The sequence below is a fragment of the Staurois parvus genome, unplaced genomic scaffold (assembly GCF_062004578.1).
Source record: "Staurois parvus isolate SC_StPar_1 unplaced genomic scaffold, SC_StPar_1.0 ptg000244l, whole genome shotgun sequence".
Lineage (NCBI taxonomy): Eukaryota > Metazoa > Chordata > Amphibia > Anura > Ranidae > Staurois > Staurois parvus.
In genome coordinates this window covers 9993771-10020197 of record NW_028318040.1, presented here as the reverse complement: position 1 = coordinate 10020197, position 26427 = coordinate 9993771, and the positions used below count along the sequence as shown (strand labels likewise).

Here is a 26427-nt window from a genome sequence, read left to right as displayed (position 1 = left end):
CAAATCCCGAAACTTTAAAGGGATTCTCTGCAGATTAATCAAATGCAGACCCTCTCTCATAACAGGGCCTAGGCCAGGGGTCTGCAACCTTTAAGACATAAAGAGCCACTTGGACCCATTTCCGAGAGGGAAAAAAAGACTGGGAGCCGCAAAACCATTGCAACATTTAAAACAAATCCGACACTGCATATATTGCAAAAAACGCTCTGATCATGAAGGGGGTTTAAGGGCCCAGTAAGCAAAGGGTTAATCAGGGCCACAGTGTATCGTCATAATCACAATCATAGCCTTAGGTCAGTGGTGGGCAACCTTTTTTTTCGACTGAGCCAAATCTCGCCAAAACCACGATTGAAATTTATTTTGAGAGAAACATTTTTAAAACTGAAAATACATCCCCCATATAGTAATTCATCCCCCATATAGTAATTCATCCCCCATAGTAATTCATCCCCCATAGTAATTCATCCCCCATATAGTAATTCATCCCTCATATAGTAATTCATCCCCCATAGTAATTCATCCCCCCTATAGTAATTCATCCCCCATATAGTAATTCATCCCCCATAGTAATTCATCCCCCCTATAGTAATTCATCCCCCCTATAGTAATTCATCCCCCATATAGTAATTCATCCCCCATATAGTAATTCATCCCCCGTAGTAATTCATCCCCCATAGTAATTCATCCCCCCTATAGTAATTCATCCCCCCTATAGTAATTCATCCCCCCTATAGTAATTCATCCCCCATATAGTAATTCACCCCCCCTATAGTAATTCATCCCCCATAGTAATTCATCCCCCATAGTAATTCATCCCCCATAGTAATTCATCCCATATAGTAATTCATCCCTCCTATAGTAATTCATCCCCCCTATAGTAATTCATCCCCCCTATAGTAATTCATCCCCCCTGTAGTAATTCATCCCCCGTAGTAATTCATCCCCCCTATAGTAATTCATCCCCCCTATAGTAATTCATCCCCCATAGTAATTCATTCCCCATATTGTGTGAATTCACTTACCTTTGCTCGTTCCTCTCGCTGGGTTCCCGCGCCGTTCTGGTCTTCAGGGCGGACTGTGAGAGGAGAGGAGTTCGTCGCGCTGCCCCGCCTACATCCGGGCTGCCCCGCCTACATCCTGACAGCCAATGTTTGCCAGCGGGCGCCCGGCACACAGAAGATCTACATTAAAAGAGCCGTGGCTTGCCGACCCTATTGCCTGTCACCTGGTGGGCAGTGTGCTCCGGAGCCGCAGGAAAGGTGAAAAAGAGCCGCATGCGGCTCCGGAGCCGCGGGTTGCCGACACCCGGCCTAGGCAATCCTTCAAGGACAACAGCTTGCTAAAAGCAGATTCAACAACCCTTTGCAGGTTACTGCAGGTGTATCTTCCTAGTGAGCTCTGGGCACAAAACTTTCATTTGAATATGTTCCTCAGCAGCCACAATGGATATACAGTAAATCCAAATGCCTTTACAAACACAGTTATCATCTTGTCAAAGTAGTACTGACATCACCACCGTGCTGTTTATAGCCTGTGCAGAGAGCAGAGCAGTAGGAGGTATCCAGCAGGCTCCACCCACTACAGACTCTACAAAAAAACTACAGGGGGTGGAGGCGGATACAAGACCAGTCACCCTGCACCAGGAGATAGAGCAGCAGTGACTGGTCTTTATTACAGCTATCTTGCACAGAGACACATTTTCATATTATATTACTGAACAGATTTGGAAGGAATACACAAAGCACACTGAGATTCAAGTAGGAATACACAGGCCTCTTGTATTTATATAATATTTGAGTTATCGTGACTGATTTGTCTGCAGTGAATGATTGATGATGGTCACATTGATGACTTTTTAATGACATCCCTTAACCACTTCAATACCAGGCACTTTTACCCCCTTCCTGCCCAGGCCAGTTTTCAGCTTTCAGAGCTGTCGCACTTTGAATGACAATTGCGCGATCATGCAACACTGTATCCATAAAATATTTTTATAATTTTTTTTTGCACAAATACAGCTTTTGTTTTGGTGGTATTTAATCACCACTCAATTTAAAATGTTTTGCTAAATAAACAGAAGACCGAAACTTTTGGGAAAAAAATGTGTTTTTCTTAGTTTCTGTTATAAAATTTTGCAAATAAATAACCCTTCTTCATAAATTTAAAATATAAACACATAATGTAAATTTTGGACTGTGTTGCTGCCTCTCTTATCCTGATCCCTGGGCACAGGCTAACAAGATCCTTATGATAAATATACCACGACCCAAATAAACATCCATGTTAAAATATGTACCTACCTGGCTTAACTGTAGTTACTCCTTCACCAATACTTTCAACTATTCCAGCACCTTCATGGCCTAAAATAATTGGAAATTTCATATTTTTTACATGTCCTTCTATCACATGGTCATCTGATCGACAGATTCCAGTAGCTACAATCTAAATACAAATAAAACAATGAATGATAAAAGGTAAAGCATGTAGACATAGGAAGTGGCTTCTCTGCATGTTATTGTTTAAACCACTAGTAAGCAATCTGCCAAATTATGAGGTATGCTGTGCAGTACAGTTGAGCATACTGTCATTGTATCCATGCTGCCAGGTGGGCATCACTGTTTAATGCTGTAAATGACAACTGTGGTGCAATTATATTAAAAAATCAAATTAATATATTTTATCATATTGTTTTCTAGCAATGATCTTTGCCCAAATTAGGCATGTGTCTTCCAGTAGGCTGTACTGATTATTCTCTAGTGAAGCATTATGGTTTTATCTGTCTTAAAATGATTCCAAAGGTTGTAATCTAACAGCCTCCCATCCACCCTAGGGTGTGATTATCCTTTAATGTCCAAATATAGATGTAACTCCAAAAATATATCAGGTTTCTCAGCAATCCAATGACTATCCACCCAGGTGAGCCCCGGTTAATGTTCAAAATACTGCTCTATAGAACCTTAGTTCTATTTTGAGAACAATGAATACACTTTATGATATTTTATATATAAAACAACTGGTGGAATGTAATCTTCCCCTATAAAAAGGTAATTTTCACAGGTAATGATATCACAAAGGTTTTTTTATATTGTTGCTATATTATGCCAATAAAAGCAAGGAATTTATTTTGTGCTCTTTCTCCATATAAAACAATGTTGTGAAATGATATGTACAGTATAGTACAGAAGTAAGTACACCCCTCACATTTTTGTATATATTTTACCATTTTCTCAGTGTTGTCACATAATATAAAAATAGAAAATATATAATAAAATATTTACAAAAATGTGAGGGGTGTACTAATTTCTGTGAGATATTGTATATGATTTTGCATTTCCGGGTAGGGGGTGCACGCGAGCCCTACCCTACCCACACCACCATTCACGGCTTTGGCTGTCAATCACCTGGTCCCTGCCGGTGATTACTCTGTCAGGAATGGACTTTCCAATAATGGTGGGACTCACCTGCCTTGTGGGCTGCAGTACCAGGGCTGGCCAGTGGGTGCTCTCAGCAATCAGAGACTCACCCCTGCAGTCAGCCAAACACCTGAAGCTGATTGCAGGGGTTGTATTTAAGGAATGGCCAGACTCACATTCAGGGCCTTGGTGTGTGTTTTTCCATGGGCCCCTGTATCTTGTATCCTGTGTTCCTGTTCCTGTTTCTGCCTGACTTGTTGCCGACCCTGCCTGATCCTGACCTCTGCTGACTTCTCCTGTTTGATCCCTGGCTTGTGACCCTGACCATTCTCTGCCCGACCCTCTGCACCGCGCTGCCCGTGAGTTAATGAACCCAGCTTGTGACCCCGACCACTCTCCCGCCTGTTCCTGGTACTCTGTTTGCCCATTTGCTACTGACCCGGCCTGCCTGACTACTCTTTGTATTGTATGTATTGTTATCGGTGGGTGGTTTGGTTTGTTTGCACTGTGTTTATGTTTAGTTTTGCACTGCGTTTTGTATTGTTAGTCTTAATAAATCATACTGTTTATACCATATCTGAAGCCTGCGTTTCCCTGTGTCAGTCCACACACCTCTGGTCATACCCAGAGCCCTGACACTCTCCTGCGCCCGGTGATTGCTGAGCATCTCCAACGGGGGGGGGGGGGGATTTGTGGGAGAACTGTTGTAAATAAAACAGTTCTCTCCCGTAGCTCTTACTGCTTACAGTGAAACACAAACACAGCCCAGCATGTAAAACAGCACACAGCACACAGTTAACCCTTTGATCGCCCCACATGTTAACCCCTTCCTACCCAGTGCCATTAGTACAGTGTCAACGCTTTTTATTAGCACTGATCACTGTACTGGTGTCACCGGGGATGTCAATGACACCAAGTCAGTTCCCCCCAGTGTCAGAACGCCCGCTGCAGTTCCGCTATAAGTCGCTGATCACCGCCATTACTAGTAAAATAAATAAACAACATTAAAAATCCCAGTATATATACTGCCGCTTGTAACTTTCATGTAAACCAACTAATTTACACCTATTGGGATTTTTTTTAGAAAAGATATGTAGCAAAATACATTTTGCCCTACATTTATGACGAAATTTGATTTTTAAAATTTTGTTACTGGACATGTTTATTAGCAAAAAGTCAAAAAAAATATTTTTTTTCTCAAAATTATCTGTCTTTTTTTATAGTACAAAAAAATAAAAACGCACAGGCAATAAAATACCACCAAAAGAAATCTCTATTTGAGGGGAAAAAAAGGACGTAAATTTAATCTGGGTGCAGCGTTGCATGACCACGCAATTGTCAGTTAAAGTAACGCAGCGTTGTAACGTACAAAATAGTCTGGTCAGGAAGCAGGGTAAATCCTCTGGAGGGCAAGTGGTTAAAAAAAAATAACAATGGTTCTGCACAGAGCAGCCCTGATCCTCTTCTTTTTAGGTCCCCTCCCAACAGTCCTGGCCCTTGCCCCCAGCTGGGGGGTAAGCTCTCACCACTCCAAAAAATAAATATATATATATATATATATATATATATATATATATAAACGTTTGACTTTAGCTACTTATCAGAACAGATAACTGGGCAAATGATCAGGAGTAACTGCAGCTTGCATTTTACTAAACCGGAGCAAAGTTAGAAGCAATAATTGGAAACAGGTTAAAGATGGCAAAGAGCATGCATACACTACAGAATAATACAAAACAAAATATGAAAGGTATAAAAAAATTGGGGGCAATTTACTAAAACTGGAGACTGCAAAATCTGGTGCAGCTCTGCATAGAATCCAATCAGCTTCCAGATTTTTTGTCAAGGTGTAACTGAACAAGCTGAAGTTAGAAGCTGCTTGGCTACCATGCACAGCTGCATCAGATTTTGCCCTCTCTAGTTTTAGTAAATCAACCCCATAGACTCTTCAAAGCAATGTCTCTGAGGATCAATGGGTAAAATATGGCTACATAGCATATTCTCTAAAGACTCTACAACAAAGCATCAAGCTGGGAATTGCTGCAGTAAAAAGAGTTCAGAACACAAAACTGCTGGTTGTGATTGTTTCATAATCTGTATCCCTGCCCCAGGGGCGGACTGACCATGCCCGAGGGCCCGGGGTCAGTAGGGGGCCCCATGAGATGCCCCTAGTACCTTTTTCATAGGCTTTTTTGAGTTTGGGCAAGGACACAGGGGCCCCATGATCCCCTATTGCCCGGGGGCCCCATGAGTTGTCAGTCCGCCCCTGCCCTGCCCATGAAGTGAGGGGTAGCTCTGGTAATAGAACTGTGTGCTTTTAGACTAAGTTCTGCCTGAATGCGGGTTCTGACAATGGAAGGCTGCTTATCTGGCTTCAAATAACTGGCTCAGCTACCTCTGCTTCATCAGATGGGGCCTCTCAGAGCTGCTGAGGGATAGTGTTGAGAAATCTATCCTTCCTGGGCATGTCCAGGAATCCAGGGAATTGTAGGGATTGGAGTTAAAAGTGCCTGTGTCGTCATCTGAGCATGGTGAGTAAAGGAGCACTCCACTACAAATATGGTCCACTACAGAAACCGAACATTTGTTATATTGCAGCTTACCAATTCTTAGATGTGATGGCTGCATTAGTTTTCTTTTTTCAGGCTTTTTTTTCTTTCTTCTGTTTTCATCTGGTGATCCAGCCAGTATGTTGTTTACCAAAACAACAAGCTCTTTTGCAGTTACAGGGATGAGGCAAATCATTTAACACTGGCAGGGGTCCTTGCATTGATCAGCTTTATTTTGCTTATGTAAAAGCTTTATCCCAAAAGGAAAAAAAAAACGGCTGTAGCTGCTTATAAAGTATTAGCTGGAGTTCAATTTGTTAGTGTATTTAAGTCTGATAGTACTTTTAACAATCCTCTCCCCCCAGACTGACAATGCTGCTGTCCAAATTTGCCCCCATTCATCCAGCGTGGGGGCACTCTAAAGCAGGAGGTGTGTTACTGGCCAGATCACCAGTTGATAATGCCTAAAATACGGTAAACAAGCCTAAAAAAAACAAATGCATTTTTGGTTTTGGGTTTAACACCACTAACTTTACCAATTTCAAAAGACTTTTTTAAATCTGCTAAATTGTCCATTTAAAATTCTGGGCATCAAATATATAACATACTAAAAGCTCTAACTAATTGATCCCCCTCCAAAAAAAAATCTATTTTACCTTTATCCGGACCTCATGAGCCTTTGGTGGAGCAACTTCAATCTCTTCAATGCTAAGAGGTTTGTTTGGCTCCCACAAAAGAGCAGCCTTGCATTTGATAACCTGGAAAATGTTAACATAACCATATAAATGCAGTTAACTATAGTAGGCACAGATAAATAGATTCTGATATATGTTGATCTTTTGAATGCCAAAGACATACTGAAAACTTCTCTCTCTCTGATATGATGAATGGAATAGCAATCATAATGGAAAAACTATTTATGGCTATTGCATGGCCTGTCTAAATTATAGCTGCCTGATACTTAAACAAACTTTAAAATTGTTTAAACATACCAATCAGCCCAAACAATACATTTGTATGTATCCACTCAAGAAAACTTACTCATGGGTACTTGCAGTATGAGTTCTGGGAATGTAGATGTAACACCCTCCAGGTTAGTTAGGTAGGGTTTTTTTCTGTTAGATAGAGGCTGAGTAGCAGCCTGGGGATGAGTGAGCCTGGGAGTGAGATACGGAGGTCACCTCAGGACAAGCTGGGAGGCTCTAACAAGTCAGAGCTGCTGGAGCCTTTCCAGAAACCTGAGCACTTTCTGAAGCAGGGGAGAGGAGGAGGCCCAGATCTGCATGTTTGAGGAACCTTAGCCAATCCCCTGGCAGGAGGCTGGGCATGGTGTCCAGGGCAACCCTCAAATGTGGCAGAGTCTGGGGAGAAGTGTGCAGGGTCAGGTGAAAGATGGATTCAGAGAAGGCTGGAGTGAGGATCCTGGGAGGGGGCCCCAGGGAGGGGAGTCTACCTACAGGCAGATTGCTGGAGGTAGGATCTCCACTGCTTCAATGTCTCCTGGTGAGGACAGCCTGTGCAGCAGGGAAGGAGCCAGCTCAGCATAAGGCCCGAATGCAGCCACCAACACTTTAAGCTACAGGAAAGGACAGAGTGTGTACTTCTACACCCCCTAGGCCAGATAAAGAGAGAGGGTAGTCAGGTGTAACGCCCAACAAGCTTCTCATCTGGGACTGTTCAATCGGCAGCTCCTGGGCCTCCTCGCACAGGGATAGTTGGCAGCTGGATGAAGCGAAGGAACCATCTGGGGTCCGAGGAGGTACACCAAAGAGCCTTTAGTGCTCTTAAAGAAGACACTGTTGCTAATCCAAATTTCTGTACATGTTGCTAAAGAGTTGTCCTCAAGTTCTACAGTTCCTTGGGCATCCCATATACCCCTAGGCCCCATCCAAAGTGTAGGAAATGTGTGTTGCCTGGCCCTGCAGAGTATTGGGGGACCCAAAACAAATCCAGTGACCCCTGAGGGGGTAGTGCTACATATATAAAAAAAAAATCAATAAACCGTGTTTAATAAATACCTGTGAAAGCAATTAGTTGTGCACAAAGATATATAAAACACTCTAGTTCACAGAGGCTTAAGTTTGTATTAAAGCAGTATGAACAGCAAGCTTTTATGAAGCTTTCAGAAACTTTTGCAAACCTTTTGGCAAGCTTCAAGCAACTTTATTGAAGTCTGTAAAGCACCCTTCAGCTCCTGTTTGGAAATTTTAAACACAAGTCTTAAAGTGGAGTTTTGGCCCCGCCACCTTCCAAAAATAAGTAATGTCTGCAGTTACAAATACTGTGGCTGCTGACTTTTAATAGTAGGGCACTTACCTGTCCATGCATCCAGGGGTGTCCTCACCCTGAGCCGATTCTTCAATAGGCTTTCGGGAGCTGGTGCCACAATCTTGACTAAGGGGAAACCCTACTGCACATGTGCGAAGCCTGCTGCACTTTGTGAATGGGCTGCAGTCCCAGGTCCCAGAGGGCTTTGGGGGTGCCAAAATTCTGATTCAGTTCCTTGCAGCAAACTGAGCCGAAAGTGGGAGTGGGTACCTGTCAGAACCAGGTACATGTCCCCCTTTCCCCCCCAAAAGGTGCCAGGGGGGAGGAGACAGAAAAGCAGAGCTTGCACTTTTGGGTGGAACTCTGTTTTAAGGCTACACTTGAATAGCAGAGGCTAGAGGCAGACTCGAGAAATAATCATTAGATTATTTCTGGCAGCTGTAAATGCTGATGTATAGATTTGTACTACTGATCCATGATTTCTGTGTGTTGCATACTCCTGATCCCTGCATTTTCAGCATTACATTCCTGGTCCTGGATTTTACAGGTAAACCAAAAATCTGATTATCTTTTTCGTATATCCCAGGACACAGAGAATGTTCATGTTCATAATGATAGGGACTTCCCAAACCAATAAAATGAGGGGAGAGCAACACGGTAACCAGCCACCAACCCCGACTGGGTAAGAATCTCAAGCAGCTGCATGCAAAATGTGTGTAAGCAGGTTGAAATGCTGGTTAACAAGACAGCTGCTGCCCCATCTGGGAGGGAAACAATTAACCTGTTTTCCACACCTTCTACTGAGCTCTGCCTCTCCCATGCTGATAATAAAAGGGGAGAGGGCTCTGCCCAATCAGACAGTCTGCATGGGAGAAAAGACACAGACAAGATACAGCATATAATCTCCAGCCACATCACAGAGCTGCTGCAGTTGCAATTGCCAGCTGTAAACTACCCCCACCAGGGCAAAAAACTCAAGACCTTTACTAATAAATATTAAATTAAATAATATTTTGTGTGAACTCCAGAAGTTTGTCTGAGGCATCTTTAAACATCAGGACCTCATCCACTGGACAGATAAGGTTCTTAATGAGGTAAGAAACTGCCAAATCTACTGAAGGCATACTCCATTTTTAGTGAACTCACTCTCCATGTGCTATTGCTAAGTGAAACTTTTTGGTGGGAAGAATACTTTGTCAGGGTGAGCTCAGTCCGCATACAAAACATCCTTTAAATGAAGATGTAAAAGGAAGGACTGTGGATCTCATAGCGCCCGCCATGATCCTAATCCTGTAACCTTTGGAGCAGAGGACTCTGGAAGTGATAATTTCAAATTTATTAAACAAGTTCCCCAAGAAAATGTACAAAGGCCTTCTGAATCTGAGGAAATCTCTGACTCTGGGGTTCTTCTGAAGTAGACTCAAAGAACAAGAAATCTTCTGTGTCCCCTTCTACCTTAATATAATCTTCTTCCTTCACCTCATCCTCCTTGGTTCCCTCTGTTAATAATGAATGGGAAGGGGAGGAGGAGCACTTGCTACCAAGGTGGCTGACAAGTATTCCATAAAGCTGCTGTTGTATTCTAGCAAAAGCAGATAAAAAGTCCTCACTTGTCACAAACTGGGGAAATATGTCTCACAATTAGTGGATATACCTGATAAAGAATCAGAGTCAGAGCCACCTAAAACATATTGACCCCCCTGGAAATATACAGCACGGGAGTTTATGCACAGGCCCCCCCCCCCCCACCTACATTCCCTCCACTCTGTTGTTTTTGAGACATAAACCGCTGACAAATCACAGAACCCTTGCTAACAAATAGCATTCTGCATCAGCTGAGAGACACCAAGTCAAAAAGACCACCCTATATTCTGCCAGTGCCCCAGCACCTCCACCAAAAAATCGTTAGAATACTTGCTGTCCCACTGAGGATCTTTTCCAACCTTTAGTCCTACCAGGTATCTGCTGCAAACTGTAGTCCTACCGAGGTTATGCTGCAAATCTGTATTCCCACTAAAGATCATCTGCTACCTGTGGTCCCCCTGCTAGTAACATGTAATCTTATTTGTGGTTAGCCCAGGTAATGCTGAGCCCACACTGTGCAATGCATGGTAAACCAAAATAACCACCAAACTCCCTCAAAACTCCTCATCCTGCTTCAGCCCCCTCCACCTGCACATCTCTTAGCACAGGGGGCGGGGAAGAAGTTCTCTGCCTCCAAACATGGCAGCTAAACTACCAGGACAGTCCCTTAACTCCAGCACTCCAGTCGTGTGCTCTGAGTATGTAAACAATGGGCGCAGCGCTTGAGTAAACAATAGCCACAAATAATGCATCCAATAAATAAATATGTGCAAAAACATGTATAAGTAAAGAAATACATATAAAGTGCTGATGCATAAATAAATATATATATATATCGTGACTCAATTAGTGGATGGTAATTGTCACTCAATGTGAACCAACATGGTACATTGGTAAAGTGTAAAAGAATATACAGTTCACACACGTAATAATATCTACCTCTCTGCATGGTGACTAAACATGCAAAAATGTAGTGTGTGAAGGCATGAAGTCCACAATCTCCCAGTAGGTAAGTGCATGGAAGATCACAAGGATCCCCAAAGAACTGGTGGGCTAATCCAGTTGGTGACAGTGTATCCAAAATTAATAAAAGACTGCGCACTCACCAGATGCGCAATCAGTAAGCGCATTTCAGAGATAACACTCTTAGTAATATCTGTCATTCCTCTGAGGTATGGTCTGGTCTGCTGTCACTCTCTCCTCACTAAGCTGTCAGCAATGTCAGCAACCTCCTTTCAAGTGGCTCTGTGGGTGGTAGAAAGCTCACAGGGAGCCCCAGAAAAAGGAGGCCAATAGTGTGATATTGTTTCCAATAAATGTGTTTATTGCATCCAGTAAACAAGCAAGTAGTAGAGCAAGACAATCACTGACCAGGTAAACATGAATCCAAGATGGCCGCTGGGACCCACGTGGCGCCGGCGGCATGATGTCACTGCACTGTAGCTCCTCCTTATATATATATTTATTTATGCATCAGCGCGTTATATGTAATTCTTTACTTATACATGTTTTTGTACATATTTATTTATTGGATGCATTATTTGTGACTATTGGTAAATCAAGCACTGCGCCCATTGTTTACATTGTCTTTTTTGAGGTTGTTTGGTACCTTTTTGGTGTTTCAGCGGCTCTAGCGACTTCTAGCGCTCACTTACCCACCTTGTGCCTATTGTGTGCTCTGAGTAGCCCAGGAACTGTAAGTAATTATGCTGCCTATATCCACCCAAATTTAAAGGAACATACAACATAGGGTTGGGGCAGGGGGGACTGGCTTGGGCATGGGTCCCAGCGAAGTGCTATCTTAAGGCAGTCACCATTCCTGCCAATCCCATAACCACAGGAGGTTCCTGGGACTCAACTACCCAGCAGGAGATCACTATACTGGACCTGCATTGCCACAAGGTAATATATCGTTGAACAAAGTACTGACCGGCAACATTACCACTGTCCTTGCATTCAGGTCCAGGTACCAGGCATAACAAAGACATGGGTGTGAAATTGTGTATAAAACCACTCTTCTACCTCCAGCTGGAACTGTAAGAAGTTAGGTTTTTTTCATGCAGAAAGCTGCACATACATGACCATCATCAAGACAATTAGTAAAAAACCTGGAACCTGGCTCACCCCTCTTCCTTTTTTGTTCATGGCCTGGAGCCTGGATAATGGGGGGGGGGTATATCTGGGAGGGAACTTCATGTCTGTTTTTTGCCAGTGTCCAATCACCTGAAGGTGCAAGCATAACCTAATCATTATAATTATGAAGATCCCTAAATAAGCACAAAGAGTGTCAAATAATCTCAATTATACAACCTAAGTGTTTATAAAACATCATATTTAACCCTTTTGCGCCAACGCCTCTTGACCCTTTAAGAGCTTCTAGATGCCGGGAGGTGGAGACAGGCTATCAGGCAGTGATTTCCTGTCACAGCAGTCACATGATTGGAAAGCTCCTGATGGCAACTATGCATCGAGAACTTTCCAGTCACTGCAGGCTACCATGCTAGGAGCATGCAGGAAGCTCTCTCAGCATTGTAAGTAATTTACAAAGGGCCAAATATATGCAGCTTTAATGCCCATCCTCCAAGCGGCTGCATATATGTGTACAGATGGCGCCAAGGAGGTAAATGTCTCACAAAAATTATGAATGCTTTAAAGCACACATATTGTTAAACCTTCTTAATCATGCAATGTAAATGTCCATAAGTAATCACATTGAAGTGTCTGTGAATAAATATATAACTTTTGAAATCTTCTGTCCAGAAGATCATAAAACACAAAACAACAAAAATATGTGTTTTACTTCAAATAACCACACTCCAATGAATCACCACACTTGGAACAATGCATCCTACTGGACTAATTTAGAATTGCAAGCTGAAAATTATGAATACACACATACTTGCAAATTTGCGTTACGTTTAGCATTATCCAAATTTTTATATTACCATATGCCATGTAGCCTAGTCTGTATACATCGAGTCCTTCCATTTTAGGCTGCTTGCAGAAAACTACAGAGAGAATGATGTATGTTGTCTCACCTTACACAAGGAGAAAAAGCAGCAATAACCAGTCTTTAATAATGCTGAATTTCTGAATAAGCAAATATTGTCTAAATGCAAGAGCCTTGAACTTGAATCTTGGAGTGCTTTGTGTATTTCGTTCAGATCTGTGCAGCAAACGTTGCCTCTGTGCAGGAGCTTTCAGTAACAATGACCGGCCAATGCTGCTCTCTCTTTTGGTGCAAAATGAGTGTTCTTTTATCACCAGCTTACAGTTTTCAACAGGCAATCTGAAGTGGTTGGACCCATTTTTATGTCTTTCCCTACTGTTATGTCACCACTACTTTTACAAAATTATAATTGGGTTTGCAAAATTGTTTGGCGCACACAAACTGGAAAGATATTCTCAGTTTTATAGCAAGTTTCTGCACGCAGGGAAAGGGCAGAAGTTGTTTCATGCTGCTTCACTGCATATATATGGACACCAGGTTTCAGGTAAGAATACACATGGTTCTTGTGTTTAAGTACCTAACAGCATCAAGACAAAAGTTCACTGAGCACAGGGTGCAGAAAAGCTCAAATCCTTTCACTATTGGGTTGAACCATCTTAGCACTTGGGTGTCCTTTTATGAAACCGAGATCAGCGGCGATCCTAAGGATTGTTGCTGACCTCAGATCATTTGTGGTTTAGGAAACAGAGACAATCAGCAGAGAACATGTTCTCCGCTGATCATCTCAGCACACAGATGGCCAGTGTATGAAGAAGCGATGTCAGCCCTTCACTGGCGATCTGTGTTCTCCCTCCAGATTCTCCAGCCCAGAGGTGGAGAATCGTCAGAACCGCAACGAAGGAGAGGTAATTTACCGCTGCTTAGTAAATTGTGTTTGACTGATCTCTTACTGTAATCTCGTGCGATTATAGTAAAAGCAGCCATTTTCCAGCATTCAAAGCATTTGTAGATCGCTTCTCCCTTCATTCGGAGAAGCGATCTACACCGCTGCATAAAAAGGCATTCAGAGGAGAACTCTCTCTCTCTCTCTCTCTGAGAATGCAGGAGAACTGAGCAGCGGTCATTTACTGCTGCACGACAAAAAGAAACCATAGCCTGAATGATCATAGCCAACTTACTATGGTAATATCTGTTTGTATAGGTATGCCAGTCTATGCTTTTTTTTCTTGGGGAGGGGCACTTTATTTTTCTATCAAAAGTAAGTAAATCTATAATAGTTCAAGAAAGGAAAGAAAAGCACAGATTGGAAGATCCAATCTGAGCAGCAGCAATGATAAGCCAGGAAATGTCTGGTAATGCTTAGGAAGGAAGTTTAGGAAGTAAAAGAGTATCCAAGTTTACAAATCCTTTGGCAGGTAAAATAGTAAATATGTATATTGTATGTATGCCAACTGTGTATTTAACAGTTTGCCTGGTGTCCCACATGAATTTTAGAGATAATCAGGAAAGTTATAGGTATGCTACCATTAAGCACAGATTCCAATCAATCCCGGGGACATCACGCATGTGACCCCACCCCATGTGACAACAATGATTTTAAATGCCAGCAATTCTTTTACATTCAGCTGTCAGTGGGGAACCCCTCTGACAGCTGAAACATTAACACATGGTTGTCACTACTAAAATACCTCATGACTTAATAAAATAACTCATGCAGTATTTTAGTAGCGTTTACTTCTTTCTTACCTCAGGAACGGATTAATTGGTTTTCATTGCATTCATATGGGAAACGGTGTTTTGGTTTACAAATTTTTCACTATATGAAAAGTCCCAGAGAATGAATTAGCCAAGCTGTGTGTGCACGACAGGGACCGTCCACCTCTGGAGGGGTGACACCACGTGTTACTGCAGATTCGATCCATCTTGCGAGGATCGTCAGCTTGCTGTAAAACTTTTTGGTGTCACCCCGTGAGATAGGTGTCATGCGGTGTGGCATGCATCCCCCGCAGCCACCTAGGGATGCCACTGATACAGGCATACCTCGGTTTACGATAATAAATGAGAAAAAGCACCAAATACTTGTATCTCCAATACAGCTGCAAACCTTAGCCCAATAGGTATAATAATCAATAGTAAAAAAGGAATGCGCTAATCAATAATAAAGTGTCACAAAATAATAATATCACTAAACTAGACATATAAAAATAAATATCCACAATTCATATAAAAAGTCCAACCACCATAAAGTGATAAACAATGTAGCAATCTGTATATAAATAAACATAAAAATAAAGTCCATAATTCTTGTATGAAGTCCAACCACCATAAAGTGATAAAAATGTAGCAATCTTGTATAATTAATTGACACCGTGAAGAAAAATATCCACCACCAAATGAATTAAATGAACTCACCAGAGCAATATGCTGATCAAATTATAAATAAGCATAATCGCTATTGCTCTGGGAGCGATGATCTGCTTGAAGTATCCAAAAGTATGGGAGCAATACTCTGCAATCAGCCAGCATGGATGAAGGAACTTTATTATCAAACGAACCTCCTCTCTCTCTCCATGAATAAGGCAATGCTCGAGGGATTTAAGAAGAAATATAATAGTGCAGTACGTTCTTTAAACATAGACTTTATTGAATGTCAGATAAAACTCACAAAGAAGGTGTCTAAACAGACACCAGCATAAACCACCTCTGTCAATCCCAGGACGAGCCTCGTTCACTGCGGTGATCCAGCCGACAGCCTCGAGGAACGTACTGACGTCACATCCATTAAGCCCCACCCCACGCGTTTTGTCATTCGATGTCCTCACGGAGCTCAGGACGTTCCTCGAGGCTGTCGACTGGATCACCGCAGTGAACAAAGCTTGTCCTGGGATTGACAGAGGCGGTTTATGCTGGTGTTGGCTTAGACACCTTCTTTGTGAGTTTTATCTGACATTCAATAAAGTCTATGTTTAAAGAACGTACTGCACTATTATATTTCTTTTTAAATCCCCCGAGCATTGCCTTATTCATGGAGAGAGAGAGGAGATTCGTTTGATAATAAAGTTCCTTCATTCATGCTGGCAGATTGCAGAGTATTGCTCCCATACTTTTGGATACTTCAAACAGATCATCGCTCCCAGAGCAATAGCGATTATGCTGATTTATAATTTGATCAGCATATCGCTCTGGTGAGTTCATTCAATTCATTCGGTGGTGGATTTTTTTCTTCACGGTGTCAATTATTTATACAAGATTGCTACATTGTTATTACTTTATGGTGGTTGGACTTTATACAAGAATTGTGGAATTTATTTTTATGTTTATTTATATACAGATTGCTACATTGTTTATCACTTTATGGTAGGTTGGACTTTTTATTCAAATTGTGGATATTTATTTTTATATATCTAGTTTAGTGATATTATTATTATTACCGACCATCATCCTTGGGGACTTCAATATCCCCATCAACGACAACAGCCCGGCTACTTCCCAACTCCTCCACCTAACCTCCTCCTTCGCGCTCACACAGCACACTCAATCCTCCACCCACATCAATGGGAACACCCTGGACCTCGTCTTCTCCCACCTCTGTACCCTCAACCATTTCACTAACACCCCCTTCCCTCTCTCTGACCACCACCTCCTTACGTTCTCCATCTCCCTTTCCCCTAACTCCCCCCCCAGAGTGCCAAACCATCACCTGCCGCAACCTCCGCAACCTGAACCCGGCCCCCCTCCACTCAGCTGCTGACCGCCTACACGACAGCATCCTTCCACTGTCATGTCCTGACCTAGCCACTACCACGTACAACGACTCACTATCATCTACACTAGACTCTCTGGCACCCCTTACCACACGCATCATCAAACCTAGACCGCTCCAACCATGGCAGAACGACCACACTAAATGCCTCAAACGCCGCAGTCGTGCGCTAGAGAGACTATGGCGCAAAACCAGGTCCACCCATTCATTCTCCCTCTACAAGTCTGCCTTCCTCACTTACACCTCCTCCCTCCACGCCGCCAAGCAGGCTTACTTCGTAAACCTGATCAACACCCTCTCCTCCTGCCCTCGCCGACTCTTCTCCACCTTCAACTCCCTACTCTCTCCCCCCCCCTCCTCCATTCAGTACCTCACTCACCGCCCGCGAAATTGCCACTCATTTCCACAACAAGATTGATGCAATCAGTCAGGACATAGTCAACTCGCAATCTACCTCCCCACCTAGCCTCCCCCCCCTATCTCCCCCTCATCTCTTCCCTCCTCTGACCTCGCAACCGCACTGCCCCCCTCCACACCCAAGACCCCGCTTACCGTAACCCCCCCTGCTCTGCACTCCTTCAGCCCCGCTACCACTGAGGAAGTCACCAGGGTCTTCTCAGAAGCCCGCCTCACTACCTGCCCCCTGGACCCTATCCCCTCTCGACTCCTCCGGTCACCCCCCTCTTCCCTCATCTGCTCCCTCACCCACATCTTCAATCTCTCCCTCTCTACCGGCATATTCCCCTCCCCCCTAAAGCATGCGCACATCACCCCCATACTCAAAAAGCCCTCCCTGGACCCCACTGACCCAAACAACCTCAGACCCATCTCCCTGCTGCCACTCACTTCCAAACTCCTGGAGCGCTTAGTCTACGACCGCCTAAGCGCCCACCTAACTGACAACAACCTCTTTGATCCACTACAGTCCGGCTTCCGTCCCCTACACTCCACCGAAACCGCCCTCCTCAAAATCACCAACGACCTACTAACCGCCAAAGCCAAAGGCGACTACTCTGTCCTCCTCCTCCTGGACCTCTCCGCGGCCTTCGACACAGTTGACCACCCCCTCCTCCTTAATAAACTACTCTCCCTTGGCATCAGAGACACCGCTCTCTCCTGGTTCTCCTCTTACCTATCCCGAGGCTCCTTCAGCGTTTCCTACAATGGTGCCACCTCCCCTTCCCTCCCCCTCTCTGTTGGGGTCCCCCAGGGCTCTGTCCTTGGACCCCTTCTCTTCTCCATCTACACCTCCTCCCTTGGCAAACTCATACACTCCCACGGCTTCAACTACCACCTCTACGCTGATGACACTCAAATTTACCTCTCCACCCCCCACTCAATGATGACACTCAAATTTACCTCTCCACCCTCCACCTCACCCCCACATTCTCCGCCTGCATCACTCACCTCCTAAACGACATCTCTGACTGGATGTCGCTCCATTTCCTCAAGCTTAACCTCTCCAAAACCGAGTTTCTCGTCTTCCCCCCTGCCCGTGCCCCCCCCCCCATCCTATCCATCACTACTAACATCACCACCATCAATCCTGCCCCGCAAACCAAAGTCCTTGGAGTCATTCTGGACTCTAACCTCTCCTTCCAACCTCATGTCAAATCACTTACAAACACATGCAGGCTCCACCTCCGCAACATCGCCAAAATACGCACCTACCTTACCCCAGACACCGCTAAACTACTCGTACACTCCCTGATTATCTCACGCCTTGACTACTGCAACTCCCTCCTCACCGGCCTACCCCAGTGCAGGCTCTCCCCGCTTCAGACCATCCTGAACTCAGCGGCTAGACTCATCCACCTCACCAACCGCTCCACCTCTGCCACCCCCCTCTGCCTATTCCTCCACTGGCTCCCTATCGCCCAATGCATCAAATTCAAACTACTCACTCTGACCTACAAAGCCGTTCACAACACTGCCCCTAACTACCTAACCAACCCGATTCCCAAGTACCACCCTACCCGTACCCTTCGCTCTTCACAGGACCTCCTTCTATCTTGCTCCCTGGTCTCCTCCTCACACGCACGTCTGCAAGACTTCTCCAGGTCCTCCCCCATCCTCTGGAACTCACTACCCCAATCCATCAGACTGTCACCTTCCCTCCTCACCTTCTGGCGCTCCCTGAAAACCCACCTCTTCAGGGAAGCCTACCCCACCCTCACCTAACTGCTGCTCTCCTTCATTCCTCCTACCACTCCATCCCCCACAGCCACTTCCTCCTGTACCACTACCCCCTCCCTCCTAGATTGTAAGCTCGAAAGAGTAGGGCCCTATAACCGCTTGTGTGCTGTTTGTAGTTGCTGTAATGTTTCATGTATTGTCCCCCCCTCTATTGTACAGCGCTGAGCAAACCCTTTGGCACTATATAAACTCAATGTAATGTAATGTAATTATTTTGTGACACTTTATTATTGATTAGCGCATTCCTTTTTTCTATTGATTATTATACCTATTGGGCTAAGGTTTGCAGCTGTATTGGAGATACAAGTATTTGGCGCTTTTTCTCATTTATTATCGTAAACCGAGGTATGCCTGTTTCAGTGGCATCCCTAGGTGGGTGCGGGGGATACGAGCCACACCGCGTGACACCTATCTCACAGGGTGACACCAAAAAGTTTTACAGCAAGCTGACGATCCCCGCAAGATGGATCGGATCTGCAGTATCACGTGGTGTCACCCCTCCAGAGGTGGACGGTCCCTGTTGTGCACACACAGCTTGGCTCTTCCCTCCCTGTATCCCCATTGCATCCCCCGGTCCGGTGTTGCAAGATCAGTTAACCCTGGATCGGATGGATCGGATCTGCGGATTGAGGAGCATGATGGATCGGAAAAGAGAACCAAAAAATTGTTAGCCATATTCGAGACCAGTGTTTAAAATGTCCTATATGGCAACTAACAAACAAAAATTATGTACAGTTTATCCAGATTCTGGCACTGGGGCCTCAACTCTGGTTTCTGTCACCACAAAGTCTTTGGGACTGAAATCCTTGAACAGGAACAGTTATTATTCAAAAAGTTTATAGAGTAAATGTTGTTAAGGTTACAAGGAGAGTTAATTTGAGATGTTGTGTAAGGTTACAAGAGGATTTTACTGAGGGTTGGAGTTATGGATACAGGGAGTATCAGACTGCGGGAGCCTTAGGTTAGAGCATCACTCTCTGTATCAGAAACTCTGTGACACAAATTCCCAGCTTTAAATTTTCCAAGGCCAAGAGCTAATGTAATGATTTGCAATAGATTGAAAAAGTCACTAGTAAAAATAGATTAAAATCAGTGGTCCACACACCCCCCCCCCTCCTCTATCAAACAAGTGCCCAGAAAAAGAGAAGAGAGAAAAAGAAAAAAGAAAAAAAAGGGGGAGGGGGAAGGGGGGAGGAAAGGGAAGAGGAAGAAAAAGAAAGAGAAGAAGAATAGACCCGCCTGAGGAAAGGCCTGAGGAATAACAAACCAGGAAGGACCGTAAGGGAAAGAACAAAATGAACTCCCATTCAAGCAGCCAAGAGAGCACGGAGTGCAGAGGACTCCCTATAGATATTCCAGGAGAACCAATGTGTGACGACAGTGTTCGGATGTGCCCAACTCCTGAGCCAAGAGCGACTCCATACATTCAATATGACACCATTTATTTAACTTTTATAAATATATGATAGGTGTACATTTTAGATTTTCTGTAGACTTTGATCTAAAGTTGGTTAATCATTTCATAAAAATACATGTCTGTACTTAGTTACTTGAAAATATCAAGATTTCTTGCTTCTTCAATGCTATAGATGGTCTTATCATCTCGTCAGGCAGGGCTGCCAGGAGCTTTCCATAAAATTCATAAATATTAGCTGTAAGTGTGATTTTCTTTACATGTTAAAAAAAATCTGGTTTTAACCACCTCAATACCAGCATGTTCTACCCCCTTCTTATCCAGGCCAATTTTCAGTTTTCACTACTGTGACAGTTGGACTGATAATTATTTTGTCGTTCAACTGTGGGGTTAATTTGCAAAAGCTGGAGAGTGCAAAAATCAGGCTCACTTCTGCACAGAAACCAATCAGCTTTTAGGTTTTATTGCCAGAGCTTAATTGAACAAGCTGAGGTTAGAAGCTGATTAGTTTCCATTCAGAAGTGAGCCTGATTTTGCACTCTCCAGCTTTAGTAAATAAACCCCACTGTGTCCAAATTAATTTTATACAATCTTTTGAGACAGAGAAAGCTTTCTTGTTGTGGAGTATACCACGCACTGTTTTTTTTTTTAATTATAAAAAGGAAAAAAGGGCCAAAAATATTTAACTAAAAACTGTTTTCCTTACTTTAAAAAAAAAACATATAACACAAATAGTATTTCTAAAACGTAGACCAGCATGTATTCTGCTACATTTTGTGGTGAAAAATAACCAAAATGAGTCACTATAAGTCACATTTCTTGAGGCTCTAAAATACCTGAACAATACAACCCCCCCCCCCCCCCCAAGGCCCTTTTTGGAAAGCAGGCACTCAAAGGGATTTACCAAGAGGCATTCTGAGTATTTCCACATGTGTGGGACTTTTTCACTGCCTATCCATGTAGAGGTCCCTGAAATCCAAGAAGCCTTCAGGCTTTCAAGGGGGAACAATTATGCATCTGTTTTTTTGACTATCAATCAATGACATTCCAAGGTATTTGCTAAGAGGCAAGGTTAAGTCTATTGAAGAGTTATTGTTTGCTGCAGGTTTTAGGAAAATAAAGAAAATGAAAATGTTTTTTTTTCACAAAGTTGTCATACACAGCATGGACATACTGTACTTTGAATTATACCCCAAAACACAGAGGTTTATTTACTAAAGCTGGTTCACTCGGAATCTTGTGTACTTCTGCACAGAAACCAGTCAACTTCCAGGTTTTATTGCTAAAGATTAATTGAATAAGCTGAGGTTAGAAGCTGATTGGCTACCATACACAGGTGCAAGAGAGTCTGAGCAAACCAGCTTTAGTAAAGAAACCCAACAGTCTGCTACTTTCCTTGAGTATGGGAACACCACATGTGTAAGACTGTTTTGTTGTTTATCTGCATAGGGAGAACCAAAATCCAAGGAAGACCTTAAGTCTTTCAGGGAGCATACATTATACATCTTATTTCCTGACTACCTATCACATTTTCAGAAGACCTGAAGTATCAGGACAGTCATCAGCTGTCCTCAGTCACCAGCAAACTGAAAACTTGGTGCTGGCTGTGATCAGCAAACTGGAACATCTGGTACAGGCTGTGATCAGCAAACTGAAAGCATTGGCACACTGACTGTAATCAGGTGTTGTTGTAATATAACACTGGTTGTATTCGATCACTGGCTGTAATCTGGAACTGGCTGTAATAAGGCACTGGCTGTATTCAAATGCTGGCTGTTATATGGTACTTGTAATCAAGTCCTGGCTATAATCTGTCTCTAGCTGTAATCTGGAACTGGCTGTAATCAGACACAGACTGTAATCTTGTACTGGCAGTATTCTGGTCCTGGCTGTAATATGAAACTGGCTGTAATCAAGCACTGGCTGTAAACAAATGCTGGTTGTAATCTGGTACTGGCTGTATATAGAGACTGGCTGCAATCTGGAACTTGCTGTGATCAGGTTCTTGTTGTAATCTAGCACTGGCTTTAATAAATTGTTGACTGTAAAAAGATCTTGGCTATGATTAGAGCTGGCTGTAATCAGGCGCTGGCTGTAATTAGATACTGGTTGTAATCTGGTACTAGCTGTAATCAGGTCCTGGTTGTAATCTGGTACTGGCAATGATATGGCTGTAAAAGGACCTTGGCTCTAATCAAGCACTGGCTTTAATGAGGCACTGGCTGCAATCTGGCATTGGCTGTAATCAAGCACTGGCTGTAATTATTCCACTGGCTATAACCTAGCACTGGTTGTAATCAGGCAGGTGTACTGTGATCAAGCAGGAGCACTGTGGTTGGTACACTAACACAGGCTATGATTGGCACTTAACTCCCCCCTGTAAATTTACACATTTAAAAACATATATCCTTATGTATGGATAGTGGCCATTTTGTAAACTGAACCTATATAATGGAGAGGTGGTGGCCATTTTGTCGGCATCCTGTTCTTTGGGAACAGGTACACGATTTTGAGGCAAGCAGCAACAATTATCATGCAGAGATGCACAGTTTCCATACAAACAATGTATGCTGTCACACGGACAGCACAGCAGTCGATGACCTTTGTAGCTGAGTGGGCAGAACCTGATGGGCATTCACAGACTCTTGCTCCCCATCAGGTCCATCTACCTTGTGATTGATAGCAAAGAGTGGGCAGGTTCCATAGCCAATTGATAGCCTGCTATTGGCTAAGGAATCCAACAACTGCCCACTGTCAGTCACAAGTAGGGAGTGGACCTGATGGGGAACTTGTCCCTCAGCTTCCCTGTGAGGCTCTGCCTGCTGTTAGCGTATGTGTTTTCTAGGAGTCTATTGACCATGATGCTGACAGCATCCTTGGCAACCAGTAATAGGTGGAGAGGGGAGGGGGTAGCAGCAGCTAACATGCCACTGGTGTACAGAAACAAGCACTCTGCCTATCTCTGTAAGTCAACTTAGAGCTAATCTTAATTACCTCCAGTTTCAATATCTATGAAGTAGAGGTAATTCTTCTTGATTTTTTTTTAAAGTGTTGCTGTTGGTGCTATATAATGCAGAGTCTAACATGTTCCCGCTCCCTCTGCATTCCTTTTGGCGCTGCTTGTCTGTGGAAATTGTTCACAGTCGAAACAAGCTGCAGTTTTGAACCAGCTGTCTCCTTAAAAGCTGCTGTCAGATCGGAAAGGAGGAGGGTGGGACAGTACTCATGACAATGTTTAAAAAGCATTCTGTCTCAAAGTATGCAGGATTGTAACAAAAATATAATGATAGCACTTATTTAAATGAATAGAGATTAGAACACCTGTCAGGTTTTTATTGCTGTCTGTGCCCCCATTATGTGGATTAATCCTCTTTATTTATCCTGTTTACAGTTATAATTGATAGTGAAAATCCTACATTTGAGATTGTCTACAGAACAGTAATAGATGGAAAATAGGGACACTAGTTTTACTGACCCTTGTGGTGCCCTAGGATTCCCTAGCTTTGGAGAGATTTCTTCTCATTTCCTGTTTTGGCTTTGGACACGAAATTAAAGCAAATGGGACACAGATGTCAAAAGAACCTGACATAGAATATAATTCTCACTTACTTTAAAATGAAGAAAAACTTTTTTTGCTTTTAGTCTTACTTTAACTGCTTTCCATCTGGCCAATGTATATATACAGCCAGATGGAAGCAGCAGTGATGCGGGTGGATGTACCCATATGTCCTCCACAATCAGCGTCTCGTGCATGGCTCACAAAGCCTGTCTACTTTGCCACAGACATAGCAGATCGCACGACCCGGTACAGGATTAATTAAATTGGTTCTGTACCATGTGATCACTGTGTCCAATCACAGTGATCACATTTGTAAATATAAAAAAATTATGATCTCTGTAGGAGGAGAGAGAAATGTTTCAGCAACCTGTAAGTTTAATCAGCCTGTCACACTGTATTTAAACACACACACGGCAGTGCCAGCCAGCCCAAAGTGTAGCTGATCATTAGCCCCCACTGTGTGTAAATAAACAGTGCAAACAGTCACATGTCATGCCTGTTCTAGTGCCACCAGTGCTGGTAGAATAGTGTACCTTATCACTAGCTACATCAGACATCATGTCACCAGATCATTGCCATCATTGTTCCCAATTGTTTCCACTGTTCTGGTGCTCCATGGCCTCCAAAAATGTAAAAGGTGCTCCTCATTTTGAGCCTGTTTATGTGGCTAGGCTGTGAAAGAGTTTCACCCATGTGGCAATGCCATAGCAGAATGGTGTTTGTGGAGTAATTTTGAGTATGCTTATGATGTGTGTGAGAAATAACTTGCTAAAATGACAACTTTGTGAAAAAAATTACTTTTATCATTTTCCAAAATGACAAAAATTACAACTTCCCAAAAAATCATCATGCCTCTTACTAAATACCTTGGATTATCTACTTTCCAAAAAGTGGTAATTTGTTAGGTATTTGTACTGTCCAGGCATTTAAGATCCTTCAGAAATGAGATATGCCATCAGTACATCAGGCTGATCAATTTTCAAATATATATATACCATAGTTTGTAGACTATAATTTTCACACAGACTAAGTAATATACCCTGATTTGGGTTATTTTTACCAAAGAAATGTTGCAGAATACTTTCTGACCAATATGTTTGAAGAAAGATTGTTTTATTATCAACATTTTAAACCTGAAACTAAGAAAAACATAGTTTTTTTCAAAAGGTGTGAAATTCTTTAGCTTACATAGTAAAAAATTTAAAAACCCAGTGGTGATTAAATACAACCAAAAGAAAGCTCTATGTGTCTCAAAAATGATTTATGATAGAAAATTAATTTGGGGGCAGTGTTGCATGACTGAGTAATGGTCATTCAAATTATGACGAGGCTGAACATTAAATGGCCTGGACTGGATGGGGGTAAAAGTGTCTGGAAATGGTTAAAGAAAAAAAGCACTATTTATTATATAAATAAATCAGTATACACATTCACTTTTAAAGATCAACTAATATCTATAAATTATAATTATTATGCCAGATAAATGTTCCTTCTGCTTCCAAGTTTCTGTATCTAAACTTTGGGTGTCTGTGTAAAAATGTATTAGCAACCTTCAGCTTTCAAAAGTCATTTCTACAGTATATAGTTTGAAGACAAAAACAAGGATTCTCTCAGATTGCTATGGGTGGTATAACATTTTCTTGTTAGCACACCTTTCATACACTAGTGCAGACTAAGTGCCCAAATGCATCTAGGCGCTGCGGGAACAAATACGAAATTACATGCATTCATGCAGCACATCAAAACATATGTTTTTATTTTAGATGTGCTGCAGTGCCATTCATTCCTAATGACAACACAACTTGGTATTGAATGTACGTTTTAGAGCACCACAGTGCATAATAAATTTTTACCATTTATTTTGGTGAAATGAATTTTGAAAAAGAGGTACATACAGTTCTTTACAGGGGCGGACTGACCATTGGGAAACTCGGGCACTGCCCGAGGGCCCGGGGTCAGTAGGGGGTCCCATGAGATGCCCCTGGTACCTTTTTCATAGGCTTTTTTAAGTTTGAGCAAGGACACAGGGGCCCCATGATCCCCTATTGCCCGGGGGCCCCATGAGGTGTCAGTCTGCCCCTGGTTCTTTAGTACAATTTCTGTGTACTGGGCAGCCCATTCAAATTAATTCAAATTCAATTGAATGGGCTGTCCAACGCAAAGCATGTAAAACTCACATGTATGCACAAGCCACATTGCATAACTGTGAACCTAGACAAAGCCACATAAGCACACAGGCATGGTAACCAACATCTGATAAAACATTATTTCTCATCAAATTATACTAGCGAATGTTTATAAAACAAAAAAGAATATTCTTACTTTTCCAGTGGTATCCATTTTGATCAAAAGTCTTCAATGACCAGCTTCTGCTTTACAGCTTTCTGTTTTTACTGCTTTAAAGTAAAAGGTAATTCTCTGACCACTCCTGCTGTAAGTAAATGATTAAAACTTTGCATGCACTTTGTTCAAGTTTTTATTTTCTTGAAAATCTTATAGATAAAGGGTTCATTGAAGTTGAAAATCTGATTATACCATATTACACAATATGTAGTTGAAGTGGTATATATTACACTGAGTCTGCTGCATTATGACAGTCTCAAATTCTGAGTATTAAATAAAAACACATTTTATGTTGTCATGCATTTTAATATGGTAGATTGTTTTTCAGAGGATTGCAGCCACTGGACCAAGGTGAACATCAGAATGGGATAAGTGAAGATTTGCAATA

At 42.7% G+C, this 26427-nt stretch overlaps 1 protein-coding gene across 1 annotated transcript in view; it reads right to left on the bottom strand.

Moving 5' to 3' along the window:
- LOC149459878 (alcohol dehydrogenase 1-like) overlaps positions 1-26117 on the bottom strand; it is a 64420-nt gene extending 38303 nt beyond the window's left edge. Inside the window, exons 1-3 of the mRNA XM_089680571.1 lie at positions 26019-26117; positions 6619-6720; positions 2301-2442 (exon numbers count right to left, since the gene is read on the bottom strand). Of these exons, the coding sequence (XP_089536697.1) occupies positions 2301-2442; positions 6619-6720; positions 26019-26036 (262 nt within the window). The 5' untranslated portion in view covers positions 26037-26117. The remainder of the gene's footprint in view (positions 1-2300; positions 2443-6618; positions 6721-26018) is intronic.
- Between the last annotated feature and the right edge of the window lie 310 nt (positions 26118-26427).